This window comes from Lates calcarifer, linkage group LG6 (assembly GCF_001640805.2).
Source record: "Lates calcarifer isolate ASB-BC8 linkage group LG6, TLL_Latcal_v3, whole genome shotgun sequence".
In the NCBI taxonomy this organism is placed as follows: domain Eukaryota; kingdom Metazoa; phylum Chordata; class Actinopteri; family Centropomidae; genus Lates; species Lates calcarifer.
The window spans coordinates 24,675,687-24,703,589 of NC_066838.1; the positions used below are offsets into that span (position 1 = coordinate 24,675,687).

The following is a 27,903-nucleotide window of genomic DNA, read 5'->3' on the forward strand; positions in this document are numbered from 1 at the left end:
GATTTCCAGTGATGTTGCTGCAACTGTTTTGCATCTCCTTGTCGTCAAACTGGGTCACTTTTTGGTCTTTTTGCATCTCATTGTGGTTATTTTGTAGCTGTTTTGTGTCCGTTTGTGGCAATTGTGCATTTCTGTGGATCTTTTGTGGCTGTTTGGGCACCAGGGGTGGCCGGTTAGATCCCAGGAGAGGCCTGGTCCGGCTTCTGCATTCACTCACCCACAACAGGATCCTTATTCTGCATAGTTTGGATGAGAGAGGAAACGCAGACAAAGGTAACACAGGCGAACACAGTGCCGTTGCAGTACTTGGAGCAGGCTTCATGTCTCCATGCCAACCTGAACAGAGAGCCCTGAGGCCCGCTGGCCTACTTACAATATTGGTTTCTCCGCTTTCCTCCAAAAGCACTAAGCTGAACTCAACCACAGGGAGGCGACAGAGATTCAACACGAACGGGACAGCGCCATTCTACCTGTTACACCACTCAATCATTTTTCATGCTCCAACTAATGACTAATTCATTTTATTTATTTGTTAATTCACCGGTTTTCATCTGTTATATTTCCCACATCACTCCTGAAACATTTGTTAAGAGTTGCTATAAGGTAGAGATTACATTATCCTGCTGTAACAGTAGTTATATCACGAATATTTACATGTTATATTTATACGTTGAACATGTTGAACGTAAAGACAAATGGACAAATAACGAAATTTCTACTTGAATCACTTGTGGACCTCTTGGAGAAATTTTACTCTCCAGCTTTTTATCCTCATCCAAACCGTCGTTATCCTTCTACTGGTAGTTGTAGTTTATTTCCTCCTGTCACTACAGCGTCGCTGGTTGGACGTGATAAGGCTATCAGACTACATTTCCCAGCGTCCCCGCGGCGGCGCCTCCTCCCTCCACTCCCTCCGCCTTCCCTCCCACTCCACTGGGCCGCGAGGAAGTCGCAAGATGGCTGATGTCGCTTGGAAGTAATGTTCCCCTCTGCAACATGAAGCCGTGAGTGTGGAAGAAAGCGAGGGAGGCACCATCGGGCTTTTATTTTTATTTTCTTTTAGTTACTTTTCTTTTATTTCGTCAAACATCCATCTCATTCCGCGTCGTGTCCGCCCCGGACTTGTCTTCGGGAGTTGACGCGTCAAATCACGCCGGGGACCCTGCCAGCAGCAGCTAACGGCTAGCCTCACCGTTAGCAAATATCAGTACAGCTCGTCAGTCAGCCAGTCACACAGCTTGTTAGTTTGTTTTTTATCTCCATACTTTGACACCGGCGAGCCACCAAGCTGCGCTACACACGCGCTGACATTTTGCCTGAGGTAGAGCAGAATAAATGTCCAAATATTTAATCTATAACGATTTTACAAGCTGCTCGGTTTAACATCATGTCCGCGAACTGGCCATCCAGCCTGTGGGTTGCTAACTAATGCGCAGTATTGAGTCTGTTTAATGTGCACAAACCAGCAGGATCATTATTTTTGCAGGCATTTCTCAGTAACATCCACCACCCGGTTGCATTTCCGTTACTTGCTACCAACTACATTTTGGAAGCCGGTTACGTTAAAGCCAAATTATGGGAGCAGGAAATATGTGGAACTTTTTCTGGTTGTAGGTAGCTACACTGGCCTTGCTGGCATCTCACCAAAAATCCACAGGGATGGACACTAAACTGAGCACCCACGACCAAAACTGAAAAAAATTGGCATTTCGATACCTCGGAATAAGTAGAGTTGGCTGACAGGCTTGTGCAGCAGTGCATGGTGACTCATTTCACTAGTCTGGGTGACAGATAAGTTGTTTTGCAGGGTTAACTAAACTACAGTTAGTCACTACATCGGAGACTAGTTAGCTTGCCTGAAGTGCACAGCTAGCTACAGTCTCGCCCCACATCACATTACAAACACGGCGTACAGAACGTATTCAGAGCCCGCTCCCGGCCAGACACACAGGCTCAACAACACCGTCATGGGAGTGCAGGGTTTTCAAGAGTATTTAGAGAAGCGGTGTCCCGGGGCCGCAGTCCCGGTGGACCTCCTGAAGCTTGCCCGTACCGCGGCCCGCCAGCCCCCTCACCACCATCATCCACACCACCACCCACATCACCCCGGGCCCATGCCTCCCCCGCCCCCGCCTGCCAGGATCCTAATCGACGCTGACTCCGGCCTGCAGCGCCTCTACGGCGGTTACCAGACGGACTGGGTGTGCGGGGGCGAGTGGAACGCCATGCTGGGCTACCTGGCCGCCCTGTCACAGGCCTGCCTGTACCAGGGTGGCCTGGAGCTGGTCGTGGTTTTCAACGGCACTTTGGGGAAGGAGCGCTGGCCCGAGTGGGCGCGGCGAGCTCAGGGCCAGCGACAGACGGCGCAGCTGATAGTCAACCACGTCGGCAGCAAGGCCACCCCGCCTCCCCGGGCATGGTTCCTGCCCCCGGCGTGCCTCAGCCACTGCGTCCGCCTCGCCATGTTCCGCTTCCGAGTGCGGGTGAGCAATGTGATCTGTGTGAAGTTGTTTTATTGTGGTCAGATGGGCCCACCGTGCATTTAACACTTGCCCTTTCTTGCAGCACGCCCATTTAGCAGCTTACATCATCCAGCGCTGTTTTAACTCCTTCCAGTTAGTGAGCAAGTGCAGCTGCCGGCCCCAGCCACTGAAATGAGTCAACCCGGGGTTTTGTTGTTCGGCACTTTACACAAACACAGACCCGATGTGATCTGTCAAACGGTTTTGTTTTGCACTGCCTGTTTCCAGCCAGCAGAGTATAGATTCCTGCCTCTAGCTGGTGCCTGTAGCTGCTCCCGTGTATGAATTTGGGACGGTCTGCTGGGAGGAGAAATGTGCAACAGTGCAACTGATTTTTTAAATATGTGAAGCAGAGGCTGCTCGCTAACTGGTCTGTGCACCCTTATTGAAGTGGGGTTAGAAACACGTACTGTACAGCATGACCTAGTCTAGCCTATATATTACATAACATGAACTCAATGAACCTTTCATACATTGTTGAACAACTGCTGAGTGGATAGACTATTTATAAGCCCCCAGCGCCGACCAGTGATACATGTGTAACGACTTATTTCATGCATTTCAGTTGGTTTATGAAAGTTTAAAGTATTTTATTTATTTATTTATGTGTGCATTTGACCTGTTGACACGGCAACATTTCTTCTGATTTAAAATACAGCAAGGTGGATGCACTATATATTAAATATAGCAAGGTGAAATAAATAAATTCCCCTCCCATCAGCTCAACCTAGCTGTCACCTGTTTTGCCTTTGATTTATCTTCCCAGCACCTTGCATGCTGGTATTAAAAACACAGTGCCATCGTGTATACTGAGAGGGTGCTTGTTAGAACAGAGAATCCCACCCACATTACAGTACAACGCACTCTGATGCTCCTTGTGCTTGTACAGCATCGTTACTCACAGTTCCCATGTGTACTCGTTTTTTTTTTCTACCTGTATTCTGAGAAACAGTCCTATTTCTGCAGCTTCAAGTATCTTGCCTCTGCTTGAATTACATCTTTAGGAAATACACTGCTCTCTGTGCAGAGTGCCTGCTCAGCTTTACATGCACTGCACGCCCATTTAGTCTTATTTATTTGGAATATTTACATATATATTATGTGGTTGGTTGTTAAAACTGGTTTGTTAGTTTCAGTTTTATTATTGCTGAGTGACACAACAGTAACACGAGGCAGTTTGTAACAAATCTGTCATAAAACAGTCTCCTCATAGTCAGCCATGTCCCATATTGCATTCATTGGAAGGAAGAGACTTGATTACCAACTCATTAAATAGATTTTTAATGAAGTAACTGAATGTAATTATTAAGTTTTCACATTGATTAACACTGCCGTTGATTAACAAGATTAACATAACAATTCTGGCACAATCCCGCTCTCTCTCTGTGTGTGCCATAACTTGGCACCTCACACACCATTTGGGTACTGCATCAGCGCTTTCTGAAGAAATTATGTTTAAGTATCGGCCTCACCAGGAATTTGGAAGTCACCGGTGCGGCACAGATTACCACAAATGTGTTTTTGTCAAGTGAACAGTTGCTTATGACTTGTGCTCATTGAATGTAGAGCATTAATATTTTGTTGGTATACAAAGTGTCAGGTGTCAGCATCAGTATCTGACTCTGATCTCTGCCTTTATCATGAATTGCAGGCAGTACAAAATGTTTGTAAACTGTTGCTCTGTTATAGATGTTGTTAGACATTGTCTTTGTGAAATACTGACTGTTCACAACAGATGATTTTTTTTAATGACTGATCTGTCAGTTGTTTTTTTAATTAGCAGATTAGTTGTTTTGTCTATAAAACATCAGAAAATAATACATTTCTTGTTTTGTCTAATCTTGATCTTTAGTTTACTGTGACATAAAACAACACTGGAATTTGGAGAAGTTGAAACTGGGTAAAGTTTGGCATGTTTGCTCAAAAAATGTCACAGTTTTCCGTCAATCAACTAATTGATTAATTGACTAATCGTTACTGTGCTGATTTTACTTCAGATACGACCTGACAGTCGTCCTCCTCCTCCATCAAACTCCATCCAGACATGCCCTTTTTTTACGACACAGCCGGCTGATTTCTGTCCGTTCTGCGTCCGCAGGTTGTACAGACTTTGGAGGACCACCACCAGGAAGTGCTGTCTCTGTACAGAGACTACGGATTTGCCGGTCTGATCGCTCAGGATTCTGAGTTCGCCCTCTGCAACGTACCCGCCTACTTCTCCTCGCACGCGCTCAAACTGAGCTGGAACGGCAAGAACCTGACCACACACCAGTACCTGCTGTCTGAGGCCGCCAGGCAGCTCGGGCTTAAGACACAGCACCTGCCCTGCTTCGCTGCTCTGCTGGGTGAGGAAGCAGCACACGGATTCAAACCTGTATCCCACATTTCTCTTGTTTGTATTTTTGGTGCCTCTCTTTCTCTGTCATGCTCGTTCAACGCCACAGCAAACATTTGAAAGCGTGTGTGTTGCAGGAAATCATATTCTGCCTGATGAGGACCTGGCTGCCTTCCACTGGAGTCTGCTGGGACCAGAACACCCACTAGCTTCTCTCAAGGTGCCGTATGCTTCTACGTCCAAAGTCCTCCGCAAATCACACAAAACACTCGCTTCAACAATGACTTAATTCTGTAATTAGTCAAATGGTGTCGTGAGCCCTGACTTTAACTCAAACGTTAACACAACTTGGAACAGGTCTTTATATCTGAGTTTCTCTCATCGTCTGTTACTGTTATGTTCATATACGCAGACACCTTGTTGTGTTTTATTATTTCACAGCATTTCTAGAACATGACATACTGTATCTCTGCTAAGTTAAAAGCCAAATTAAATAGTCAATGCTGATTACAGTGTATTTGAGCATTTGAAGTCTGAGATTTAAAACATGAACGTTAGCAGTAATGGCATGGAAACTCATACCCTGTAATAACAGAAGAGTTTAAAGGTTTAACAATGAATCAGACACCAGCAGAGTCAGATGAAACTTATTTAGCTAGACAGTGTTAAAGTGAAGACTTCTCTTGAATGTTACGTCTCAGATTTAGACCCGATAAAACCAGAATTTCTCTTTGACTCAAATAGGGATGTGATTGGTTGGCCTATGTGCTCCAGTTTGACCCAGTTTTCATTGGTCGGACGGTCACTGGTGTTAATTTCATAAGGAGAAACCCCCCCAATAGACAGCTAGATCTCACTTGTTTAACATTTACTGAACGTTTACTCGACTTAGCTCCAAACTAATTGATCACATGTCAGAGAAATCATTGTGTGGCTGCATTTTGTTACAACTGATGACCAAAAAGTCGAGTGTAAACTTTGCAAATGACAGTTTGTGTATCACAGCTCAGCAGTCAACATGGCAGATCATCTAAACACTGTTTGTTTGGTGCTGCAGGTGCGAGCTCATCAGTTGGTGCTGCCGCCCTGTGAGGTGGTGATCAAGGCCGTCTCAGAGTACGTCTCCTCCATCAAGGACCTGGGAAACCTCGACGCCATCGCCAGAGATGTCTTCAAACAGTCACAGGTAGGTCATTTCAGATAGAATTTATTAAAATATAATTTACACCTCCCATGTGAAAAAGTGCAAGAATGGTATGACACAGAATACTGCCACGCTTTCAGTTAATATCTGACCCTGCATATCAGTCGGTTGGGTCATCCCTGTTGACACAAACCCTGAGTCAGCATCAGAACTTCCTCACACATCAGCGCTAAACCATTGATTTATACCACACCTAATATTAATCCATGTGTTTAACAGGATCGACTAGTTTCACTTCATCTGAACGGGGTGCTGCCTCGTTAACAATGTTAATTACACTGAAAGGACGCGTTGAAACATTTGTAAAATTAAGGCCGAAGCTGGATTGTTTCATCTCTGTGTGAATGTGTAAATTTGAACTTTGGATTGAGTAAGAAGCTTTTTATTGAATCTGTATCACTGCTCTGTGACATTCGCCCAAGGAGGGGGTCAGATGGGACCATTAGTAGTTTTCTAAAAATGAGAAAAAGCCTGTTAACAGCCCTTCAGTTCCTGGGGGACAGTTTGGGCATAGGGAGGTTGTGGTGACGGGTCATTTTATGTTTTAAAGGCGCTTACTTTCACAGTATTTACAGTGATTTCCTGTATGGTATGTAAATGTTTAAATACCAGACTTCCAAGGACTTCCTTTGTTGTGCAAAACAATCTGCAATCTGAAGCACCTGCACTTTGACACATTGGAGGCACGGTGATATGTTCAGGGTCCAGTCAAACAGCTGAGTCTCTGCGTTAAAGAGGCATGTTCTTATATTCTATCTTACCTGTAGAAGGATTTGTTATATACTGACCTTAAAAGATAAGTGTTGTGTTTATTAGTGACAATCCAGAACCTGTTAGATCTTTCTTCAGAACTGTTGCATGCACCATCCTGCTGCAGGAAATACTCACTGAATGCATATTTATCCATGGCTCGGAAATAGTCCAGTGTTCATTTCGACACCTGCTTTTCATTCATTTTAGTTTTAATCTGTTGACGTTAATGTGTGTGTTATTAGTCAGAGTCAAGTTTTAGTCATTTGATTTTTGTTTTTTTGTTAGTTTTAGTCTAGTTTTCATCACTGACCCTTGAGTCTCCTTTTTTTTTGTCATGAATTTTTAACGTTCATGTTTTGGGGCTGCAGCTGTCGCCATCTTTTTGTGCAGTTACCATGGTTACAGGTGTCACACTGTGCCCATGTCAACTCAGTAAATCCAGTTAGCATCTCTAAACTCTGTTTGTTTTAACAGAATCTGTGTCTGGGTTTAGTTGGAGAGGAGATGCAGTGTTGTTTGATAACATCAGCTGTTTCTTATCTAATCTAATCTTAGAATTCACTCATTCCTTTCGAGCAATACTAAAAATGTCCGCCTGAAAATAACGTCTATGTTACATCCACAGCACTTGGATCATTGCATTAGTGCACCTCTTTATGAGTGACTGTTTAATTTGTCTCAGCTGTTTTGTTGCTGGTTCTTGTGTAATTCTTAGTAAATTGTTAGATCTTATATCATAGATCCGTTTCTTTCAAGAACGGGTAACATCCCATGACATTACTGACAGAGACAGAGCTTTGGAACGTGTTTCTTATTAATGTTGGAGCAACAGGTCAAGCAGGTTAATCATCTTCTGAACAAGAGACACTTTTAGAGGAGGAAGAATCATCAGGAGCTGCAGTGTGTTTTTCTGCAGATGCCAGTTGTTGAATAAGACGTTGCATTGAAACATGCATTCGTCCTCCACATTATCATCTTTATTTAGCATATGAAAGCATACACCGCTGACCCTTTTTTTAAATCCAAGATTTATGTCATTAGCCATTGGGAATCTGAGTAATGCTGTTTGTTTACAATATGAAAAATATAAGAAAATCATCATCAGCCTCATACTTTTGCCTTTGGTTATTAGAATCCAACCCTATTGATCCTGTAGTTGTTAATGTCTCCTGTGTTCACACTTGAACTTTAAGGTTGAGATTCCTCAGACTCATGTTAACTTAAGCCCAGAAAGAAAACTGGGAGGCACCAGTGGGGAAACATGATTTTCTTCCAGGTCCTTGGGTTTGGCCCTTCAGCGAAATAACTCAGTCCCTCTGCCAGACATTTACACTGTCGCCGTCACAGTCCCAGCATGTTTCGTAGTCAACGTACTGCTTTGATTCTCTCACAGTCACGTATGGAGGACAAAGTGGAGAGATTCAAGAAAGCTGTGGAGTATTTCTCAGCTGCCTCCAAACCACGCTCGCCCAACATGGGGCCCTCCTCTTTCATCTGTGAGTAGTAAAGTGCTTAGAAAACATGTTCTCTGAACAGAATCGATTGTCTGTAGCGTTATGTAATCATCTCTGGCTTACTGAAACTCAGCCTATCTTTTTATATCTCAGTACCTGGGTTTGGACCCACTCCATTTGGGGGACCACCTGGCCACATGGGACCGATGCAGCCTGGAAAGAATCAGGTAGATTCCTTTGTTTAGCAGTCCTTCATCCTCTTTTATGTGTGTGTGTGATTGTTCTCTGTGTTACATGAATCTACATGTAGCAGAGTGGATTAAGTTTTTTGCTCTTTGAAATCCCTTTGCGGCATGTGCTCATTTAGGGGAAAAACTGGCTGAGGAGGGAGGAGGGTGCAGTCCTTTCCATCCCCAAATCCTCCCACCAGCCTTGATTAGATGCCTCGAGTTCGATGTGAAATAAAATAGGACAGTATTAGTTCCCGTCCCTGAGACATCTTCTCCTCCCTCCCTCTCATCTCTCTTCACTTCTCCACTCGCTTCTTTTCTATCTTTTTCCAACCCATTTCTTTTCTTATCCCTCCCCCTCCCCTGCCCAACCACAGTTCCCTCCTCCCCAGGTTCCAGGGTTAAAGCCACCCTATCAAAATGCTCCATATGGACCTGGCTCCACCCCTCTGTTCCAGAACCCGCCGCCGCCGTCCCAAGACTGCAATGATTCACTGACAGGCAAGATGGGCTTCTCTGACTGGTCAGCTCCATATGATTCCACTCAGGGGGGAAGTCGATTACCCAACCATCACACCGGCAGTCAGTCTGGTCCCTCTCCGTCGCCTTCCTCGTCATCAGATGGAGATGAGCCCAACGACAGCAACGCAAAGTAAGACAGCAGACCGATAGCTCCCTCTTTACATTTAAGTGAAAAGGAGGGACATTTGAAGTGGAGCAAAGCACTTTACATAACACGTTTTCACCATTTGCAGGAAGAGCTTAGGTTTCACAGTATGTCGGCAGCATACACTTTACAAAGTAATGTCAAGAAGGAAAATGGGAGAGGGTGCTTGTTGAGAGGTTGGAAATGATGACTTCTGAAAAGCACTCAAGCACTTGTGGCATCGCATTTTTTTAGTCAAACTCAGAGAAACAGAGACTTTTGTGCAAATTTTTTTCCGAACTGTTAGAAAATGTTGTTGTGGCTTTAAAGGATAACTCTGGTATTGTTGAACCTGGGCTTTATTTTTCTTTGTTTTGGGTGTTAATGATTAACAGGGTCAAATATCCTTTGGAAGTGGTTTGAGCAAGAACTCGTATAAAGTGCAGTTGTCCAGGTCAAAGCATGTCCACCTAAGTGCTTGTTTTTCTCACTGACAGGCTCAGATTGTTTATAAGTGCTTGACAACATTGTGACTAGGATTTGTATGGAGACAGAGCTTTTTTAACTTTATTTTTTATTGTTTTTTTTACATTACAGAAGAATACAAAACACACAAATATCGTCCATTTCTCTCGACACTGTTCCTCTTGTTCCTCAGCTGCTCCGTAACACGTTTCAATTTTTAGCAATTCCTCTTGTGTTGGTGGTTCTACATTGCCCCATCTCCTCGTGATGGCTCCTAATAGTGCTAATATTTTAGAGGTGGACCTTTTTATCAAATAGTAAAATCCCTTTTATTTAACCAGAAACATACTGTAAATCTCTACCAGACCCCACTGACAAAAACAGGAATTTTACCTTGCAGAATGCAGAAGTTGCTTGAATATCACTGCCTCCATCGGTTAGTTTAGTTTGTGTTATATCCAGCAAAGCACTTCAATACAACATCTGAGTAAATTAAATGAGAATTAACCTCAAGGTCTTCTCGATGCTTGTGCACCGTCATACATAATAAAATAGCAGAATAATAAAATTGATGGGAGAATTTATTAGCAAATGCACTCAGAGAAGCCGAGTGTCCCCTGCTCTCTGTACAACCATTATTAAGGATTCAGTGAAAATATTAATGTTAGAATAATATGAAACATATTAATACAGTACTTTTCTACTCGCTCCTGTTCCCTCACATGAACAGATGTCAAATGAGTGTTTCCATAACGGTCCTCTGTCCAGTCTGAAACAGATAGATGAATCCTGCAGAACAGTGAGAACAAGTTCATCTTTTCACAGTTAGGGCACCAGCGGAGGCAGAGATTTATAAAGCCAGTTTGATATGAGATGAGCCTTTCCCACAATGCACTGCACCCACAGCATCTATCTATCACAGACTCTTGTTAGCCGACTGGCTTTTTGTCAACAAGCTTATGTTGTAAAGTAGCCTAGCTACAGCCTGGAGATTCGAGGATTACAGCTACTGAGGAGAAAGAAAGAGCAGCAGGGCAAATCATCTGCAGGGGATACACGTGTGATCAGGGAGGTTTTGCCTCCTCATGTGTTTTGTTGACCCTTAATTCTTCAAGAAAATGGGTTTTAAATGTCAGAATGGGGCCATCTTGGACTAGTTATGTGTGAGTGTGTTAAGTTTCTGGGAGGCTAACAGTAATGCTTGTACACTTTTGCTGCAGTAGCATCTATTGTAGCTAGTCATTGAAACTAAGCGAGCATTCACGCATCTGCAGAAAATGTGTTTGAGGAAATGATTTTTTGCAGACACTGTGCAATAGTGCAAACACTGGGGCTGTGTTATACCCATGATCAGAGCACCAACGACACAGGTACACTTTAAACAATCATTTTCAATCAATCAATTCTTACCACAAACACTGAATCCGAAAACGCAAACAGCGGTTCACTGGACACATTTTCCAAAAATATGTGCTGTGTTTATGTTTATGTTGATGTGCACACTGTCTATGTTTGGTTAAACTTTAAACTGTATTATCTATTTACTAACCAGCGGGTGCTAACGCTAGCCAGCTGACCTAGCTAGCGTTAACATCCTCTATGGTCTATAGAGGATGTTTCTTGCTAAAAGCACACAGCTCACCTTAGCTGGATGAAGGTACAAAGCTAAGGCTAGCTTTAAGAAAAACAAAGTCTGCTCCAACGGTGGTAATGTTAGCTAACAGTAGCGGCAGTTAGAATCCTTTGTTAAAAGCGTGTACCCCTGTTATAAGCTATGGGTTTTATAGGATGTTTCCTCCTATGAGCCCATATCTTTGTGTTTTAGTTGGTAATCCTTCTCTCTGCTGCCAAGCTAAGGCTAATACAGCTAAGATTAAAACAGATGACCATCTCTAGCTATTTTTATGGGCTCCTAGCAAGAAGCATCCTGTAAAGCCCATAGCTTATAACAGGGGTACCCGCTTTTAACCACCGAGTGCTAACGGTGCTACTGTTTGCTAGGTTAGCAGGCTAATTTTAGCACCCTCTGGCTAGTAAATAGCTAGTGCAGTTTAAAGTTGAGTTAAACATAGACAGTGTGCACATTGACGCAAACATGCTCTCCTCTCTGATCCTTCGTATTTGCAGTTATCCCATATACTCAGTGTCAGTTTTACCTTCGACTGGGAGAAGGTGGGGGTCAGTATTAGCTTTTTAAATGAGTAATGTGTGGTGCTGTTGGCATATTTAATGAAACCCTGTCCATGTCAGACAGTGATGTTTTACGGATTTCCAACATTTATTTCAGTGTGGAAACATTAGGGATGACGTGAAGCATGTATGTGACTGACTGGTGAACGTAGTGAGCTAGTAGGAGAAGGTTGAATTGCATACACCCACATATACACAGAGGCTACAGGCACAGGAGTGAGAAGAGAGAGAGAGATATAATTAGAAAGGTTGTTTTTTTTTTTGTTTTTTTTACAGCCATATCTATTTTTCCTTCTGAAATTCAGGTTGTAGCCAAATCTCTCGTAGAGTTTTGTATCAGTTTTAATCTATACACTTTTATTAAACACCCAGACGTGTGATGAATGGATGACTAAACACACATAAACCCTTTCTTTCAGCCATTTGACGGACAAGCCCTCTCGGTGGGAGGATCCCGCTGGAAGGGGGGGCTCTGCCTCTGGAGACGGTTCCCAAGGCAACGGGAGCGGGTCAAACATTCCGTCACTGCTGTCTATGGCGACGCGGAGTCACATGGACATAACCACACCCCCTCTGCCTCAGGTGAGAGACGGCAGCAAAACGCAAACTGAGTAACACGGCGGCGCAGCTGTAGGTTTGGTTTTCAGAAAGCTGTCGTTTGTCGTTTTTAGGTCAGCGCTGAGGTTCTACGTGTAGCCGAACACAGACACAGAAGAGGACTGATGTATCCCCAGATTTACCACATATTGACCAAGGTAATCAATTTTCCCCACTTAGATGACAACCAAGATTTATTTGGATATATATCTCTTTGCATGTATTCTGTCTTTGCACGGCCCTTTAGTCATCTCGCCTTGTTAAAGAAAAGTGGTGACAGAAAATAAATCAACCTTCCTCCTCCCGTTAATCTCTCCTCTTATTCCACTCACCTCTCCCTCCACCAACCTCGCCCCTCAGGGAGAGATGAAGATGCCAGTGTGTATAGAGGATGAGTGTAACTCTGAGCTGCCTCCTGCCTCTCTGCTGTTCCGCGCTGCCAGACAGTATGCCTACGGCGTCCTCTTCAGTCTGGCTGAAACGCAGCGCCGCCTGGAGAGGCTCGCCCTCCGAAAGAGGGCTCCCCTGGAAGGTAGGTCACGGGACTGAGTAGAGTAGATAGATGAGGCCAGTGTGGGAGACAGATTGATCATTGTTGACTGTCCACATCCTCACATTTATTCATAGATTTGTGTCCAAGACTCTCACTAAAGGTTAAACTTGCTTTTAAACTTAAACTTTTTCCTGTAATTATACCATTGTACAGGCCCAGCACCTTCTCTCTGTAGTATGGGCTTATGTTTCATATTGGAAAAAGCCACAGGACTCCACTGTAGACCTGTGCAATATGACCAAAATCTCATGTCACGATATAGTTAATCTTCTGTACATTCAATGAATTAATACTTCATATATATAATGACCACTTCTGGGCATAAATACATAAAATATAACAAGAAATAAAACACTCCTTCAAAATTGAATAATAGCTTTATACAAAATAATATATAAAAATATTGTTATGGATCTGGAGACTGCTGTTTTCACCAGTGCATGTAACACCCGTTTCTGGACTGTGTAGACTGGGGCAGATATAAGTAGCCATGGCCGCTGTTATCTCCTTCACAAGTCTTTGTTGTACGGTGTGCTGCGGGCAAAAGCCTGTTCTAACGTTTGAGGTTTCCTCCGAGCACCTGACGGTTCTTTTGTGCCTCGCATTTTTACACTCTCTCCATACTCTTTGACCTGGTTCTTTCGTATGTGGTAGAAGAGGCTGGTGGTGCTTGAGGCTGTTGTGGGGCTACCTCTGTAGCCCCTCGTTTATGAACGAGCTCCTTGATTTGTCTTGACTCATCCTTCTGTTCAAAGCCATCTGGTTCAGTCTCACTATCGCTTCACGTTTCTGCCTGCATCATGTGGTGGGGTGAAACCAACACCACGGTATAAACGATATAGCAAAACATGAAACTATAGATGTTTTTATTTCATCAGGCGATATGTGTTGTCATAACACACAGCTTTACTCCACTGTATATCAACTTCTTTCCTTTGTTTGCCTTCTTTTCCTCTTTCTCTGTTTCCGTCACTAATGGGAAGTAGATTAGTGAAGTGGTTTTACATCTGCTGACTCCTCAGGCAGCTGATGAAGGGAGAGTGCCACTATTTGCATTTGCTGCTTTGATTTTGCTGTGTAAGCAGGGGACAGTTTGACTTGTCACACAGGTGTAGATCTTTAATGGTGGCTGCAGTCCACTCAGATCTACCAGTTGATTCTGACTTAACCAACGCCCTGAAATGTAACTGAAGTAGCATTGTTGGATTTAGTTGGCACTTGTGTTTTTCCTGAGATGAAATGTCAGAATGCCTGCTGTGAGAAAAGGCATTGTCTGAAGTTACCTCAACCATGGGAACTAAACCTCTATTTATTACAGAGCATTGAGAGACTAGAAGGTCAGAACAGTCTTTGAATGCCTACCTGCCCTAAAGCCTGGCTCTGAAACACCTGGATTAGTCTCTAGTATCTAGTGTATTTATGTTACCAGCACTGCATCAGTTCTTTTACATTTTTATACTAACACACCTCTCTCGTCTCTGTCACAGTTCCTCCAGTGATTGTCAAAGAGTGGAGCAGCGGTAAGGCCAAGTCAGCCCTGACCCCAGAGCTGGTTCCGGCCCTGTGCTTCCGGGAGTGGACCTGCCCCAACCTGCGGCGCCTGTGGTTGGGTCGTGCCAGCGAGGACCGCTCGAGGAGAACCAGGGCCTTCCTGGCCTGCCTTCGCTCCGACTGCCCAGCCCTCCTCAACCCAGCACAGGTTCCACAGCATCTGCTGCTCATGTGCTGCGTGCTCAGGTGCGACGGCGTTGTAGTATTTCTTTCATAATGCCTCGTTAAAATGTGGACGCGTGTTGTGTGTGTTGCTTGGGAGGCAGACCTCAGTGAGAGTGTGTGGATGAACTCCTTGTTTTATATGATACTAAACTAAACACCCTTGATTCTTGATTGTTAGTGGGACAAAAAAAGACATTTGAACACATCATCCTTGGCTATAGGAGACATCATGTTCTGATGAAACTGACAGTTAATGGCCCATTAGATTTACTGTAAATACTCCTGAGTCTCAGTACACTGCACAGCCACAAACACACAATGTACTATTACTTCAGCTATCTTGACCTCTATCATGGTGTTATGTACATATTTCTAAAGCAGGAAGTAGCTCTGTGATTTTTCTAACTATTGTGGGTTAAGTCAGTTATTCAGTTTAATATTTTTAATTAATGAATATTTATCTTGTGCAGAATAACAGTTATTTCAATTTGTCTAACCATTTGTTTAATGATGACAGGTGAGAGACCTCTGGTAATGATTCAATGGTTCATATACTTCATTTACTTAGATTTAACTATAAAAACAGCCCACATCAGTCACTCAATGCCTTCACAACTCTGTGCCAACAACACAGGTTTGTCACTTATTTTCTCATATGTTTGCCTTTATACATCTTTCTCAGTCTCATAAAGCTGCATAATATCCGTCAGATAATAATGTAATTATGAACAACATCAGCCTCCTAGTTGTAATTCTGAGTTGGAGTATTGGGAATATCATTATTTCCCTGTTGGTGAAAAGAACTGCAGAAGTATCAGCAAACTTGTGGCAAGATGTCAGCAATGATGATGTGATGATTTCACTTGTTAACAAAATAAAAAAACACGCTCCAGATTCTAAGTAGTTAAAGTCGGCTTTTTAAATTGTGTGATTACAAAGCTGGAAACAGGAATAACCATCTCAGAATAATGCATGAACGCTGCCTGGTCTGAATAATGAGAGGTTTTCCTGTTTCTTCCTGTTCTGCCGGCGTGCAGCTACAGCATTAGAGCGGGACAAATTGATGTCAAAATGTCACTAGGAGACATTTTGACTTGTCACAATAGAAAAGTAAGGTATTACCAATAAGATAAATGATAGCTCTGTCGTATTCAGTTGTCTCGGTAAGTAACAGCAGCGAACCTGCATGAACATTAACAGGAGCCTGAAACCGCAGCAGCTACATGGAGTTCATCAATCATTCATTTTATTATGTACACCTCGGCTTCTCCTGCTGCGAGATGTCAAAATGTTCTTCGTGAAAAGGGCTTATTAGTGGATTGACAATAAGTCACAGTGTGATTCTGTCGATACAGAGGAACCAAGAGTTCAGTCCTCTCGTGCTACGCTGTGTATCGTTCCTCTGCAACGGAAATTTTACTCTGAAATTTTCTGCTTACTTGTCAGGTTTTAGGGGACAGCCCTAGCCTGCTGTCGCACACACTTTTTATCACTATATATGAGAGTCTTTTGCTGTTGCTTTTACAGTGTGAATCCTGTGTTCTGTCAGTGTCTGCGTTCCTGCTCTAAACTTAGCTTTGTTTTCCCTCGCTCTCAGGTATATGATGCAGTGGCCTGGGGGCAGGATTCTCCAGAGACATGAGCTAGATGCCTTCCTGGCCCAAGCTGTTTCCAGCCAGCTCTACGAACCTGACCAGCTACAGGAACTCAAGGTGAGACACGGCTCTTCTCTCCATCGCAGATGACGGTTTTACTACAGAATACAGATGTTTCTGCAGTCTTTCTGTGATGTGTTGAGTTCAAGGTCAAACCTGTGTGTTTCACTTTTGCAGCTAATGATTATTTTCCAGGGCTCCTCCAGAGCAGGAGAGAGACTCCGTGGTGTAGTAGGATTTTATAACTGAGCTATGAACAAGATGCCAACTTTACATCTGCTAGAACAACAAGAACTCATTAATTTTTTTGTGTAATTGATTTAATTGTTTTAGTCGATGAAACTAATTGTGAAAATTCCCATGACAGCTTTGCACAGTCCCAAGACGACTTCTTAAAAAAGTTTTATTTTGTTCAACTAACAGTTCAAAACCCAAAGATATTCATTTTACTGTGATACACGACAAAGAAAAGGAGCAAATCCTGTAATTTGAGAAGCTGGAAGCAGCAGATTGTGTGGAAAATTACTTTGTCATCACAATAGTTGCAGGTTAGTTTTCTATCAATTAAATATCGTCTAGTGGATTCTGTTTTAGTTTTTATGGTTTGAAATCAAACAGACCAACCAGATTTTCTGATGATGAACTACTGTAAAATCAGGCTTCCTAATGACCTGTCAAAGAAGCAGAGGGATGTATATATTTCTACAAATCATTTGGCCATGTAGGCATGTGCAAACTGCAACATGTACTTCATTGATTCAGTACTTCATTCAGTTCATTACTTGTCATATGTGCAGTAATTTCATCCAGAGTCAGACTGAAACTAACAGAAAGTGGCCTCTGGAAGTGTAAATGAGTCAGAACCTGTTGATTTCAGACACATTCACTCTGTGAGGCTGCTGTCAGTCTGCTCCAACACACATACACACAGCAAACAGGCTTCACACAGAGTCCTGGAAAACCTGGAACCTTAAAGATCAGTTTCTCTGTCTTGGAGAACACCTGGAAAATGACACATGTCCTTTACATTCTCATCTTTTTCTTTTGCTGAGAGTGAACTGTCATCTCAGAATGACTAAGGTGAGCGTATGTAGGCTCTGCTCTGAATGCCTTGAACGCCACACAAAGCTGCAGGCTCTTGAACGCACCCTGAACTGTTGTCTGGTAATTTACTTTTCTTTTAAACGTGTTTGTCTTTCAGGGCTCAGCAGGATTTTTGTTTACACAGCTAATGTTAGTCGTCCAAACAACAACACATCAGTAATGTTTAGTTTGTAGCTTAGATATGCTTTGCTTTCTTTTGCCGGCAAATTTGTCAGGTTAGTGATTTGAATAGTGTGGATGAATGGGAGCCGTTTGTGTTCATGTCTGTGATCTTTTGCATCTTTTCCTTATTTTACATAAGCCGTAATTTTCATATCTGAATCCATCTTTTCACATTTTTCTGCAGCGTATATGTTGTTAGTCTGCTGTTGTATGCGATCTGTATCTCACCACTTAGTATTAGACGTGAACTTCAGCCTAGGTTTGTCTGCACTGTTTGTTTTTTTAGGGATCAGGCAGCTATAGAATATGATTGAAAAGAAAAAGGGATCAGTTCAGAATGACAGTTGAATGCTTCTGTAACAGTTCTGTTTTTTTCTGAGTAACTCAGCTACTTGACAGCTTGTAAGTCTTTTATTTTTGTGCTCCTGATGAAGTCTCTTACTACACTCCCTTACGAGTAATTCAAGTGATTTTGGTGTTACAAGCAAAATTATTTTGGAGGAGCCTCCTCCAAGACAACGTGTGATGTGTGTGCCCACATACCATGTGTTCAAGAGCTCATGATTCACAACTCTGCTGCACTGTCACTTCTTCTATCTTCTCTGCCGCTCATCTCTCGCTGCTGCCCACAGTTTAAAATTGCTGTCATTTTTCATTTGTGCGCCTGGCTGTCAGGTGGAGAAGGTGGATGCCCGTGGCGTGCAGCTGGCTGCTCTCTTTATGGCCGGCGTTGACACAGCGCTGTTCATCAATGATGTGTGCGGCCAGCCGTTGCCGTGGGAACACTGTTGTCCCTGGGGCTTCTTTGACGGCAAGCTGTTCCAGAGCAAACTGGCCCGGGCCGCCCGCGACCGGGCCGCCCTGCTGGACATGTGTGAGGGGCAGGTACGAACCCGAGTTGCTAAGACAGTCATTTCTGGGTAAAGTGCGATGTCATCAGTGTCGTCACCCAGATGTTTCCCAGGCGTGCGCTCACGTCGCTACAGTCACGGCCGTCTTTCTGCTCCACAGGAGGAGCTGGTGTCCAAGGTGGAGAAGATGCGACAGGCGATCCTCGAGGGCATCAACCTGTCCCGCCCTCCTCCTCCTCCCCCTCCTCTTCCACCTCCTGCCTTCCTGCCCCCTGCCATGGTGCCCCCTTTCTACCCCATGCCTCCTCTCTACCCACCTCGCCCCATGGGCGGCATGCCCCCTCATCATCACCCGCATCATCCACATCACCCCGCCCAGCACAGACCCAGAGCCTTTCCAGGTACAGAGACACTTGTTGTCATCAGCTGTGTCCCAGTTTCATACTGCAAACTAATTCTAAGCAGCAGAATGAAGTAAACTCAAAAGAATCAGTATGCTTTCATTAAGAAGAGTGCTTTACGTAAGGAATACAGGGCATTAAGTCACAATTATAAAAATACACAAGTAAATAAGATTTAAAAATATTACAAGAGGATAGAAATAAGACAAAAAATAAAAATTGTAGCATTAAATGTAATAAAAGACAGTGGGAAATAGGAGACAAATTGCAGTTGCACTCTGCCTCAAATTTTTTCTGAGTTTGTTTTAGATATGTGCTTCACAAAAACTGAACCCTGTACATTTATTGTTAAACACTGAAGTCTGCAGATTTATTGCATGTGAACTGCAAAAACCTGTGTCTGTGGTACATACTGTATATATACTGTATACAGTCAGTATGTAGTGTAGAATGGGGACACAGCTGTAGTTTCTCACCTCAGACTGACTGTACAATAAAAAACTGTCTCAGCAGTGAAGTCTCTTCCTCTGTCCTCAGGTATTCAGTCCATCCCCCCTCAGGGAGGGAAACTGGAGATAGCTGGCATGGTGGTCGGACAGTGGGCTGGGAACAAACCAGTCCGCGGCAGAGGGTTCAACATGCAGGTGGTGTCAGTGGGAGCAGGGAAAGGGTGAGTGATGTGGTCATCTGTTAGCACCCAAAGCAACATTTTTGCCACAATAAATTCACAGGAGGAATGAAGATGTTGTAGAGCTGAGATACAGTTATTCTCTCTGTGGCTGTGCATGAGTAACATCAGGCACAAGCATGTTGCAGCTGCCTGCTAAAAACATTTCATATTCAGAGCTTTTGCTTTGAAATTTTAATTTTACCACTCCGCTGGACACAACAGAGTTGACTTTTGAATGGACAGTTAAAGTAAAGAGTGACTGCAGCTGGAGTTTCGTCTTAAAAGCTGCTGTGACTGAGCCCGAAGGCGGAAAACTGATAGTGGTTGTGTTCAGCGTTTAAAGGGGAACTGATGCTACACATCAAAGTCTGTTTGCAGGTCTTGGAGAGGACCACTGCCTGTGTGAAAAACATGTATAAAGGCTTTTGTAGGTGCAGAGCGAGCTGATAAATTTACCTGAGTCAGCGGGTCTGAAGACTACACGTTGGGAAATAAAAAAAAGTCTGGGGGAGTGAATTTAGGAATAAAGTGACCTTACTGTTCCTCAGTGGCCCACACTTCATCAGTGCTTGAGGATACATTAGCTGCTACTATCAGACACACCTGCATCTCTGACTGAAGTGTCTCTGTCTCTTCATCACAGGAGGGGTAAAGAGATTCCAGCAAAATTAAGGGGAGGGAAAAAGGCAGCTGCCAACAGAACACAGGTACGACTCGTCAAACAACAACTTCCACACAAAACTCATTGAGCATCGCAGCTATAAATTCTCTCTTTTGTCTGTCACATTCCCACTCTCTCTCTCATGCCTCCTGCTGTTCTGTTAAAACTTTTTTTGTTTGTTTGTTTGTTTTGACTCGCCTCCTCCTCCAGACGTCATCATCCCCCCCAGCCAGCAGTCCCCCAAAGCCCTCAGAGGAGGCGGGCTCCACGCCAGAGGTTGCGACTCAGCAGCTGAACGGCAGCTCAGCAGCCTCCGCCATCGGCCAGTCCTTGGAGCTGGCCCCCCTGGCCCAGCCAATCCCGTGTGCCTTAGCCAGCAGAGACAACCAATCAGAGGGGGTGGAAGTGGAGGCCCCCTGTTGCCTTGACGACTGCCCGTCAGACGGAGCGCTACAGAAGGAGGAGTGATGGCATCCTTCCCGGGATGCGCTGCTCTGAGAGAGTTATCTGTGTTCGACTGCCTTTCCCTGTTTTTGTAGCCCCGCCTGCTAGCTGCGCACATCATCACATGGAGCAGGAGGCGCAGCGAGGCTCCTCCTCGTCCTCCTCCTGCTGCTCCATGTGATAGCCTAAAGCAGTTGGCTGTTACTCCCTTTTTAGTTTTCTCATGTGGTTTTACATTGTTTTATGAAGAGAGGTTTTCTCCATGAGTCTGTAAGCGCCCCACCCCTCAAAAATCCTAAACGCCTCCCTCCCACACTCAGAGTAATATAAGCTTGAAGCCCCACCCCCCATTACGATCCACCATTTTAAACAAGCCCCCGCCCCCCAGCCCCCCACCCTTTTAAATATGGGTATCTGTACAGTTTAAGTTTCTTAATTTGTGTTTTTTAAATGGTCCCGTTTGAATCTCTGCACACAGATGTTAAGCTTGTGGTTACGGTGACTGATTGGATGTGGTTTCCATGGTTACAGCATCTAGGCCTGGTCGCCATGGTCGGTAGTTGTGTGCGTCGACGCGGTTTGTTGCCATAGCCATCTCGTGTGAGGTCTGTCTTACATGAGCTCAGAGACGTTCAGAGTGATGTTACCATTCTTCTGTGCAGTGACCCTCACCCACCTCCCAACCCCCACCTCACCCCCTCCCTCACCCCCCATACTCTGCAGGCTAGCTGCACTGCTAAACACAGTGTTAGCATGCCTGCTAGCAACAAACCCCTTAGAGACTGATTGGTTATCTATCACTGGAGCACTTCCGCACCACCATGGTATTAGTGTGCTATTTTACTTTGACCTATGTAGCATAGCCTAGAGCTTAGCTGTGCTAAGAGACCCCATGAATTTATGCACCTTAAGCCCTAAAGTATGCAAGATTTTACCCCGCTCCTCCAAAAATTAAAAAAAGTGCATTATTATATTATCTTCCCACCCCCCTTGTCCCTTTCTCCCAAAGCTTTGATTGTATTATCCCAACAGAAGCACTTGATGTTGTATTTACATATAATGAAATTTAACAAGCCCCTGTGCAGTTGAATTGACAGTCTGTGAGGGGTGTCCCCTACGCCTGAGTAAATCATAATGACATGTAGAACTACATTTAAAGGTAGAGATCTATTTGAGAGACGTCAGAATGTGAACAGAGTGGTTTCAGACAAAGAAGCACTTTGTTTTAAAAAATGTTTTTAAAAATAACCACACTGGACAGTCCTCTACCAGGTGATAAAGAAATGAAAAACTCTGAGGCACCTTCTGGAGTTTAAGGCCAAAAAGAATAATGCTACCCAGCGAAAAGATGGAGATGAATGGTGGAGGGTTGGGTGACTGCTGCCAGGCAGAGTTCCCCCCTCAGACCGGCCTCACACATTCAATCGAGAACTTTGCAATGAAGCTGAAAAGACTCCTGATCGTCCGCGTCAAGGATTCCCGGGAGTCATTTCAGATTTCTTTAAACACAAAAAAGTTATTTCCAAAGTATATTTTAAATAAGGCCAGCCGACCGAGGCGGCCGCTGATATAAAAGGGGTGTGGCAGCAAAGCCTCAAAGATCCCTCCACCCTCGGGTGGTGATTGAGCAACTGTTGTCATGACGATAGCCCAGCACCGAGAGCTGTTGCCCCGCAGAGCTCTGGTGTGTCACTTTAGACCAGCAAGGAAGCACCTCCCCGCCCTGAAGCACCTCGGCCACAGCGGAGGCTTCACGGGTCGGATCACATGTCACATGACAGGGGAGAGGGAGGCCTCACGGCGGACCCGAGTGTGCCGCTCACAATCTGAGACTTTTACAATACTGAATTGTTTTATTAGAGCACCTATGTTTGTAGAGAATGAGATGTGTTCCCCCACAGTAGGTTTCATCTGACAATGGAAATACAAGTATGTTCTTATTCTTCTTACCAATTACTGGTAGCACAACTGCCGATGTAAAAGCAGTAGACAGACAAATATTGCCTGAGAGATGCTGGCCATGAACATTGTAATCTCTATAAACGTACCGAGAGGTTGAAATGAGCTCGTTAGCAAAAGGCAAGTCAACAAGAAGCACCTTATTTTCTTACTATGTTGATGACCTGTGCTCTATCGTGTGCCACAAAATTGACATGGAAAAAAAAGCTCTTATGAAAAGCTGTTTTTTTTGTTTTTTGTTTTTTTGAAGGAAAGAAAAAAAACCCTGACTATATATGTAAGTGTTAATGTAGTCGCGTCAGACATCCCCTCTGTTATGAACTCAACACATTTACAGTGAAAAACGCTGACAGTTGACCCAGCCGTGAGTGTAGGCCTACGCTCATCATCGCAGGGCCGGACCGCGCCAAGCCGTGCCGCGCCGCACCGCGCCGCCGTCTCTTACACCAACACCAAATGAAATCAGAGGTTTTGGACACGTTAGCCGTTATTGGTAGGGATTTAAGCATACGAGAGCTGTAGGTGTTTATAGGTTAAGAGTAGGTAACAGCGTCGGGCTTAACACAGGACTGTAATACACAGACACCAAGACTAGGCTAGAGAATATAGCTCCACTGGCCGAAATACTAAGTCTAGAATTACTAGGAGTCATATACTTAACTGCTTTCAACTTTTGACATTAGTACAAATATGTGTATCGCAACAGTACATTGTTAGAAGATGGCTTTTTCTGCGACGAGCCAGAGTGTGATCCGGTATACGATGCCCTCTCTCGATTCGCTCGCCAGATAACCATGACAAAAACACTCACACACACGCACTCTGACTCACACATACATTAAACACACACACACACACACACAGAGGACACACACAGGTATTCAGTTGCATCTGTTACCAGCAGCATTCTCTCTGCTTTTGTGCTGAAGTGATTTTGTGCAGTTTCAGTTCCCAGTGGAGTGGTCGTCAGTTCATCAGAGATCATTTGGTAACACATTCTACTGACTCTGAAAAAAAAAGTTTAAAAATATCCCACATCCACAAGTTTGCATGGACGGATTAAAAAAAAAAAATACATGTTAGCGGTGTCGTCAGGTAGGCACAGAGAACAACCATCTATACACACATACACACACACACAACACAGTAACACACACGGACAGACACACACAGATACATAGATGTTAAACCCTGAGTTACACAGTAGCTAGTATGGAAAAAAAAAGTCAACACAATACATGATGTAGTGTCCCTCTTTTGTCCTTGTCTGTTTTAGTTCGATAGATATTTGATCAGTGATTTTTATGCTTGTTATCCTAACCCCCGCCCACCTCACCCACCTCACCCAAAATCCTCCTGCTCCCCCGCCCCGCCCTCACTTCTTTTCTCTGCTCTCATTTCTTCCTCGTAGATTACATGCATCCACTCACTCACACACACACACACACACACACACACACACACCATTTAAAGCAGCCACACACAATTACAGATGTTTTACACACAGGTTAACCCCCCCCCTCCTCCTCCTCCTCCCCCCCCGGTCACCCGCTGTATTTCAGTTCTCTTTCACCTCCCTCTCTGCCTCTCCTTTAGCCCGTAGGACCGTTTGCTATTGGCCGTTTTATTTTTATTTTTTGTCTCCTCTCTCTTTTCTCTTTGGGCTGCCCCGCCCCTTAATCAAACCCAACTAACAGTAAAGGTTATATTAACGTTGATAATCAGTTTCTGTATGTATCTAGCCAGAGTCTGGAAAAAAAATCAGAAAAAAAAATCAAAACTGTTTTATTCAATTGTGCAAATGTGTTTTTTCTTACTATTTTTAATGTTATTACATCTTCTAATCTAATCCTTCTACCATTGCTTCAGTTAGTACTGAAATACGCTTAGCCAACCTAGAGATTTGAACTGTAATGATTGCGATTTTCCTTACCTGTATTTTATATGGCATCTTTAGACCACTTCACCATTTATTATGTACGTTAAGTAAATATTGCCCGTTTTTTTTTGTTTTTTTTTTCTGAATTGAAAATCGTTGTCTGCACTATGTTTGATTCTCATAATATCCCTGATGACGATTTCGTGGTCGACTCATTATCAATCGAAGCTGAACTCTGCGCCCTTGCACAAAGCAGCGAAACATCTCTTGTAAACACCTGAGAACCAAAGTACACCTAGCATCCCCCTTTCTTCCCCCTATAAAGTCCGCCACCCCCCACCCTAACATCGACAGTTTGCCCCCCCCTCCCCGAGTAACAAGTTTTCTGATGAGTATGATTATATATATAATGACATTACAGCACGTGTGATTTATCTGACAAGTCTGTGAGGTTAACGGTGTTTTTTTTTTTTTTTTTTTTTTTTTACACTGTGGTTGTTGTGGAGACGCAGACAGACAGGGAAGAAGGAACAAAGTGTCTTTGTGGACGGCGAGCGAGCGGGCAGGTTTTCAGACAGCCAAGTTTGTTTGCAAGGCATCGTGGTAGATTCACTGCTCGCTCTCGCTCAGTCGTAAAAGCTCTTCATTGACTGAATTCAGGCCGTGTGAACCAGTCGCACACGCTCATATTAGATCTACACTAATACACAGGAAGGAAACCTGACACCTGACAAATGTGCTTTCAGTCACGCTGGGGTTTTGGCGCCCTCTTTTTGCATTTTCTTACCTGTAATTTGTTGTGCTCTCTCAAACTTGCCTTTTAAACTCCCCTGGACTCAGATTGACAGAGCACACTGAGCTAAACTGAGTCTCTTCATACTGTCAGTGGGCATGGAGGCTGTGAAAAGTGGCTGGATTTTCCTCAAAACACAAATCTGAGACCAGCTGGCCTTCCGATGAGATAAGATAATCCTTTATTAGTCCCACAATGGGGAAATTTACATCGCTGCAGCAGCATAAGTGATTGAAAAAGATACAAAGACATAAATACAAGTAAAGGCAAGATAAAAACAAGATAAGGCTATAAAAATATACACAACAGTATAAACATGACAATGTAATAAAAAATATTAACAGAAGAGAAATATACACAGGAGTTTATACATAGACAGAAAATGAATACAGGTATTGCACATTTGAAAATGGAATTCCACACAGTGAGTGACTGATAGCAGCTGTTTTGAATTGATTAAAGTGCAGAAACCTAGTGAAAAATGGTCCATGTGAGTATGTGGTGAACTAGGAGCAGTGCTGGTTGAAGAGTCTGACAGCAGCAGGAAGGAAGGACCTGCGATACCTCTCCTTCACACACTTTGGGTGAAGCAGCCTATCGCTGAAGGAGCTGCTCAGTGCTGTCAGACTGTCCTGCATGGGGTGGAGCTCATTGTCCATCAGGGATGATAGCTTTGCTATCACCCTCCTCTCACCCACCACCTCCACAGGGTCAAGGGGCGCCCCAGGACAGAGCTGGCTTTTTTGATAGATTTCATATTTAAATTGAACATTAATCGAGTAGTCGATCGATGGGAAATTAAAGGGCAACTATTTTGAAATTCACTGAATCATTTTTCAACTAAGTTTCCGGCTTTTTTGGTGGTGAAGATTTGCTGTAATTCTTCTAGGGCTGCAGTGATTAGACAGAAAATCAACTGTTTTCATAGCCAAGACGCTTTAGTCAAGCAGTTGCAGGTTCCAGCTTCATTAATGCTTCGTTTCTTTGCCACATTTGATGGTAAACTGAGAATCTTTTGGTTCGGAGCTGACGCTTGAATAAAACAAGTCATTTTAATTCATCAGATTTGGGCTGCAGGAATTTGTAACAGGCATTTTCATCATTTAATTTTGCACAAAACAATTATTGAGCGCCCTGATTCCAACCTAAAGTTCTTTGCTCTGTGTGAAAGTAAAAACTCTTTTGGGATTTTGACTGCTAAAGATGTCAGCTTAGGTTTTTGTAAATTGTCATGCACGTTTTTCACTTCTTTTTTTTTTTTTGACGAACTATCAATTAATAGAGAAAATATTGTACAGATTAATCAATAATGACAGTAAACAGAAGTTGCAGCCCTAAAAGACTTACTGCCATGGTCTTTGTCATCCATATGAATTCATTTCTATGCTCCGTTTCTTCTCTAAGGCAGCAACAAACGATCTCAGCCGAAGTGACTCGAGGAAAATTCACCCTCTCAGTGAAACAGTAAAAGTTGTGTCAGGTGGATTAAAAAGCACCTTGCCTCTGTGCCTACAAAAATGGGAGCATCTCTGAAGAGTTTGACGATGTTAAGAGAACCAAAAGTCCCAGAATGGAGATGTACTATGTAGTATTGTAGGAAGTTGAACAGTATTAATGTCTGTCATACAGAATGTGGAGAGGAATCATCTGCTGTTTTGTACCTGTTCTGATCTATTTGCAGGAATTCTCACAGCATTTTGTCCAGTTTGAATAAAGGTCCCTATTCTGTCTGTCTCTCTCTCTACACTGCCACTCCCCCCCCTCAACAGCCCCCCAAGCTCTAGTATAACCCCCCCAGCCCCTCCTCTTCCTCCTCCTCCTCCTCCTCCTCTATGGCGGAGTTGAATATTGTGGGCCTTTTGTCACGTTGGTCAATCACGCCCTCAGCAACATGTGTACCAGTGCATGTACTTCAGTACCCAGAGCCACCCAAAACTACCTGTGCAGCGAAAAGGGTTAAAATTTATCCATAATATTATTGTTATAGAAATATTATCATCATCATTATTGCTGTTATAATTATGGTTGGTATAATTTGTCATCATTGTTAGCATTATGGAAGCACCAGACTGTTTGTGGAAAGACGAGAAAAAGAAAGCTTTTTTTTTTTTTTTTTTTTAATTTGTCTGGCTGTTGGTGGTCTGATCTCACAGAGGGAGGGGAGGAATGGTTCAGAAAGAGACAAAGATGGCAGTCATGTTTGTACTGGTTGGGAAATGACTTACAGTGCTGAAATAAAATTTATTCTTTTAGTAAAAAAAGTATTTGTTGTGTCCAGTGTCGTGATTTTTAGATGTACTTTGGCTTTGATTTTGAAATCGTGAAGATCGATTGAACCGTGTTTGCTGCAGTGGAGGTAGATACTTAATGTCTAACTAGAGAGTGAAGGGAGCGAATAAACATGTTTTATTAATAAGCAGTTTATGAGGATTTTGGCCCAGATGTCAAGAATAAGTGGTCAGAACCACTGGAAAGGAATTAAAAAGCTAAAGAGACAAAAAGCATCATGCTGCAGGAGGATTTTCCACAACCTGGAAACTCAAAAGATGTTATTAACGGCATATAAACATGAGTGCTGACTGATAAGGCCTCTTCCTCTAAAGGATCAATGAGCCCATGGTCTTCACCTGCAGAATGTTCCAGAGAGAGACACAAAAGA

At 43.5% G+C, this 27,903-nt stretch overlaps 1 protein-coding gene across 2 annotated transcripts; it reads left to right on the forward strand.

Moving 5' to 3' along the window:
* Positions 1–908: 908 nt before the first annotated feature.
* Positions 909–27,508, forward strand: fam120c (family with sequence similarity 120C). 2 transcript variants are annotated; one of them, XM_018664453.2, is made up of 17 exons: positions 909–2,483; positions 4,621–4,867; positions 4,995–5,077; positions 5,915–6,043; positions 8,208–8,310; positions 8,422–8,495; positions 8,876–9,150; positions 12,219–12,381; positions 12,471–12,554; positions 12,757–12,928; positions 14,437–14,686; positions 16,263–16,377; positions 18,262–18,471; positions 18,598–18,838; positions 19,376–19,508; positions 20,152–20,215; positions 20,380–27,508. In XM_018664453.2, the coding sequence occupies exons 1-17, from the start codon at positions 1,968–1,970 to the stop codon at positions 20,635–20,637; spliced, it is 3,117 nt and encodes a 1,038-aa protein (XP_018519969.1). In that variant the 5' UTR covers positions 909–1,967; the 3' UTR covers positions 20,638–27,508. The 2 variants fall into 2 exon arrangements, with proteins under 2 accessions (XP_018519969.1, XP_050927384.1); XM_051071427.1 differs by having other exon boundaries at positions 8,957–9,150.
* The last annotated feature ends 395 nt before the right edge of the window (positions 27,509–27,903 follow it).

What these genes read in the sequence shown, in the direction of transcription:
- fam120c (XM_018664453.2), top strand. Translation starts at nt 1,968, where the DNA reads ATGGGAGTGCAGGGTTTTCAAGAGTATTTAGAGAAGCGGTGTCCCGGG. An exon ending in ACCCACTAGCTTCTCTCAAG is followed by an intron (nt 5,078 to 5,914) that starts GTGCCGTATGCT and finishes TTGGTGCTGCAG; the next exon opens with GTGCGAGCTCATCAGTTGGT. An exon ending in CAGACCCAGAGCCTTTCCAG is followed by an intron (nt 18,839 to 19,375) that starts GTACAGAGACAC and finishes CTCTGTCCTCAG; the next exon opens with GTATTCAGTCCATCCCCCCT.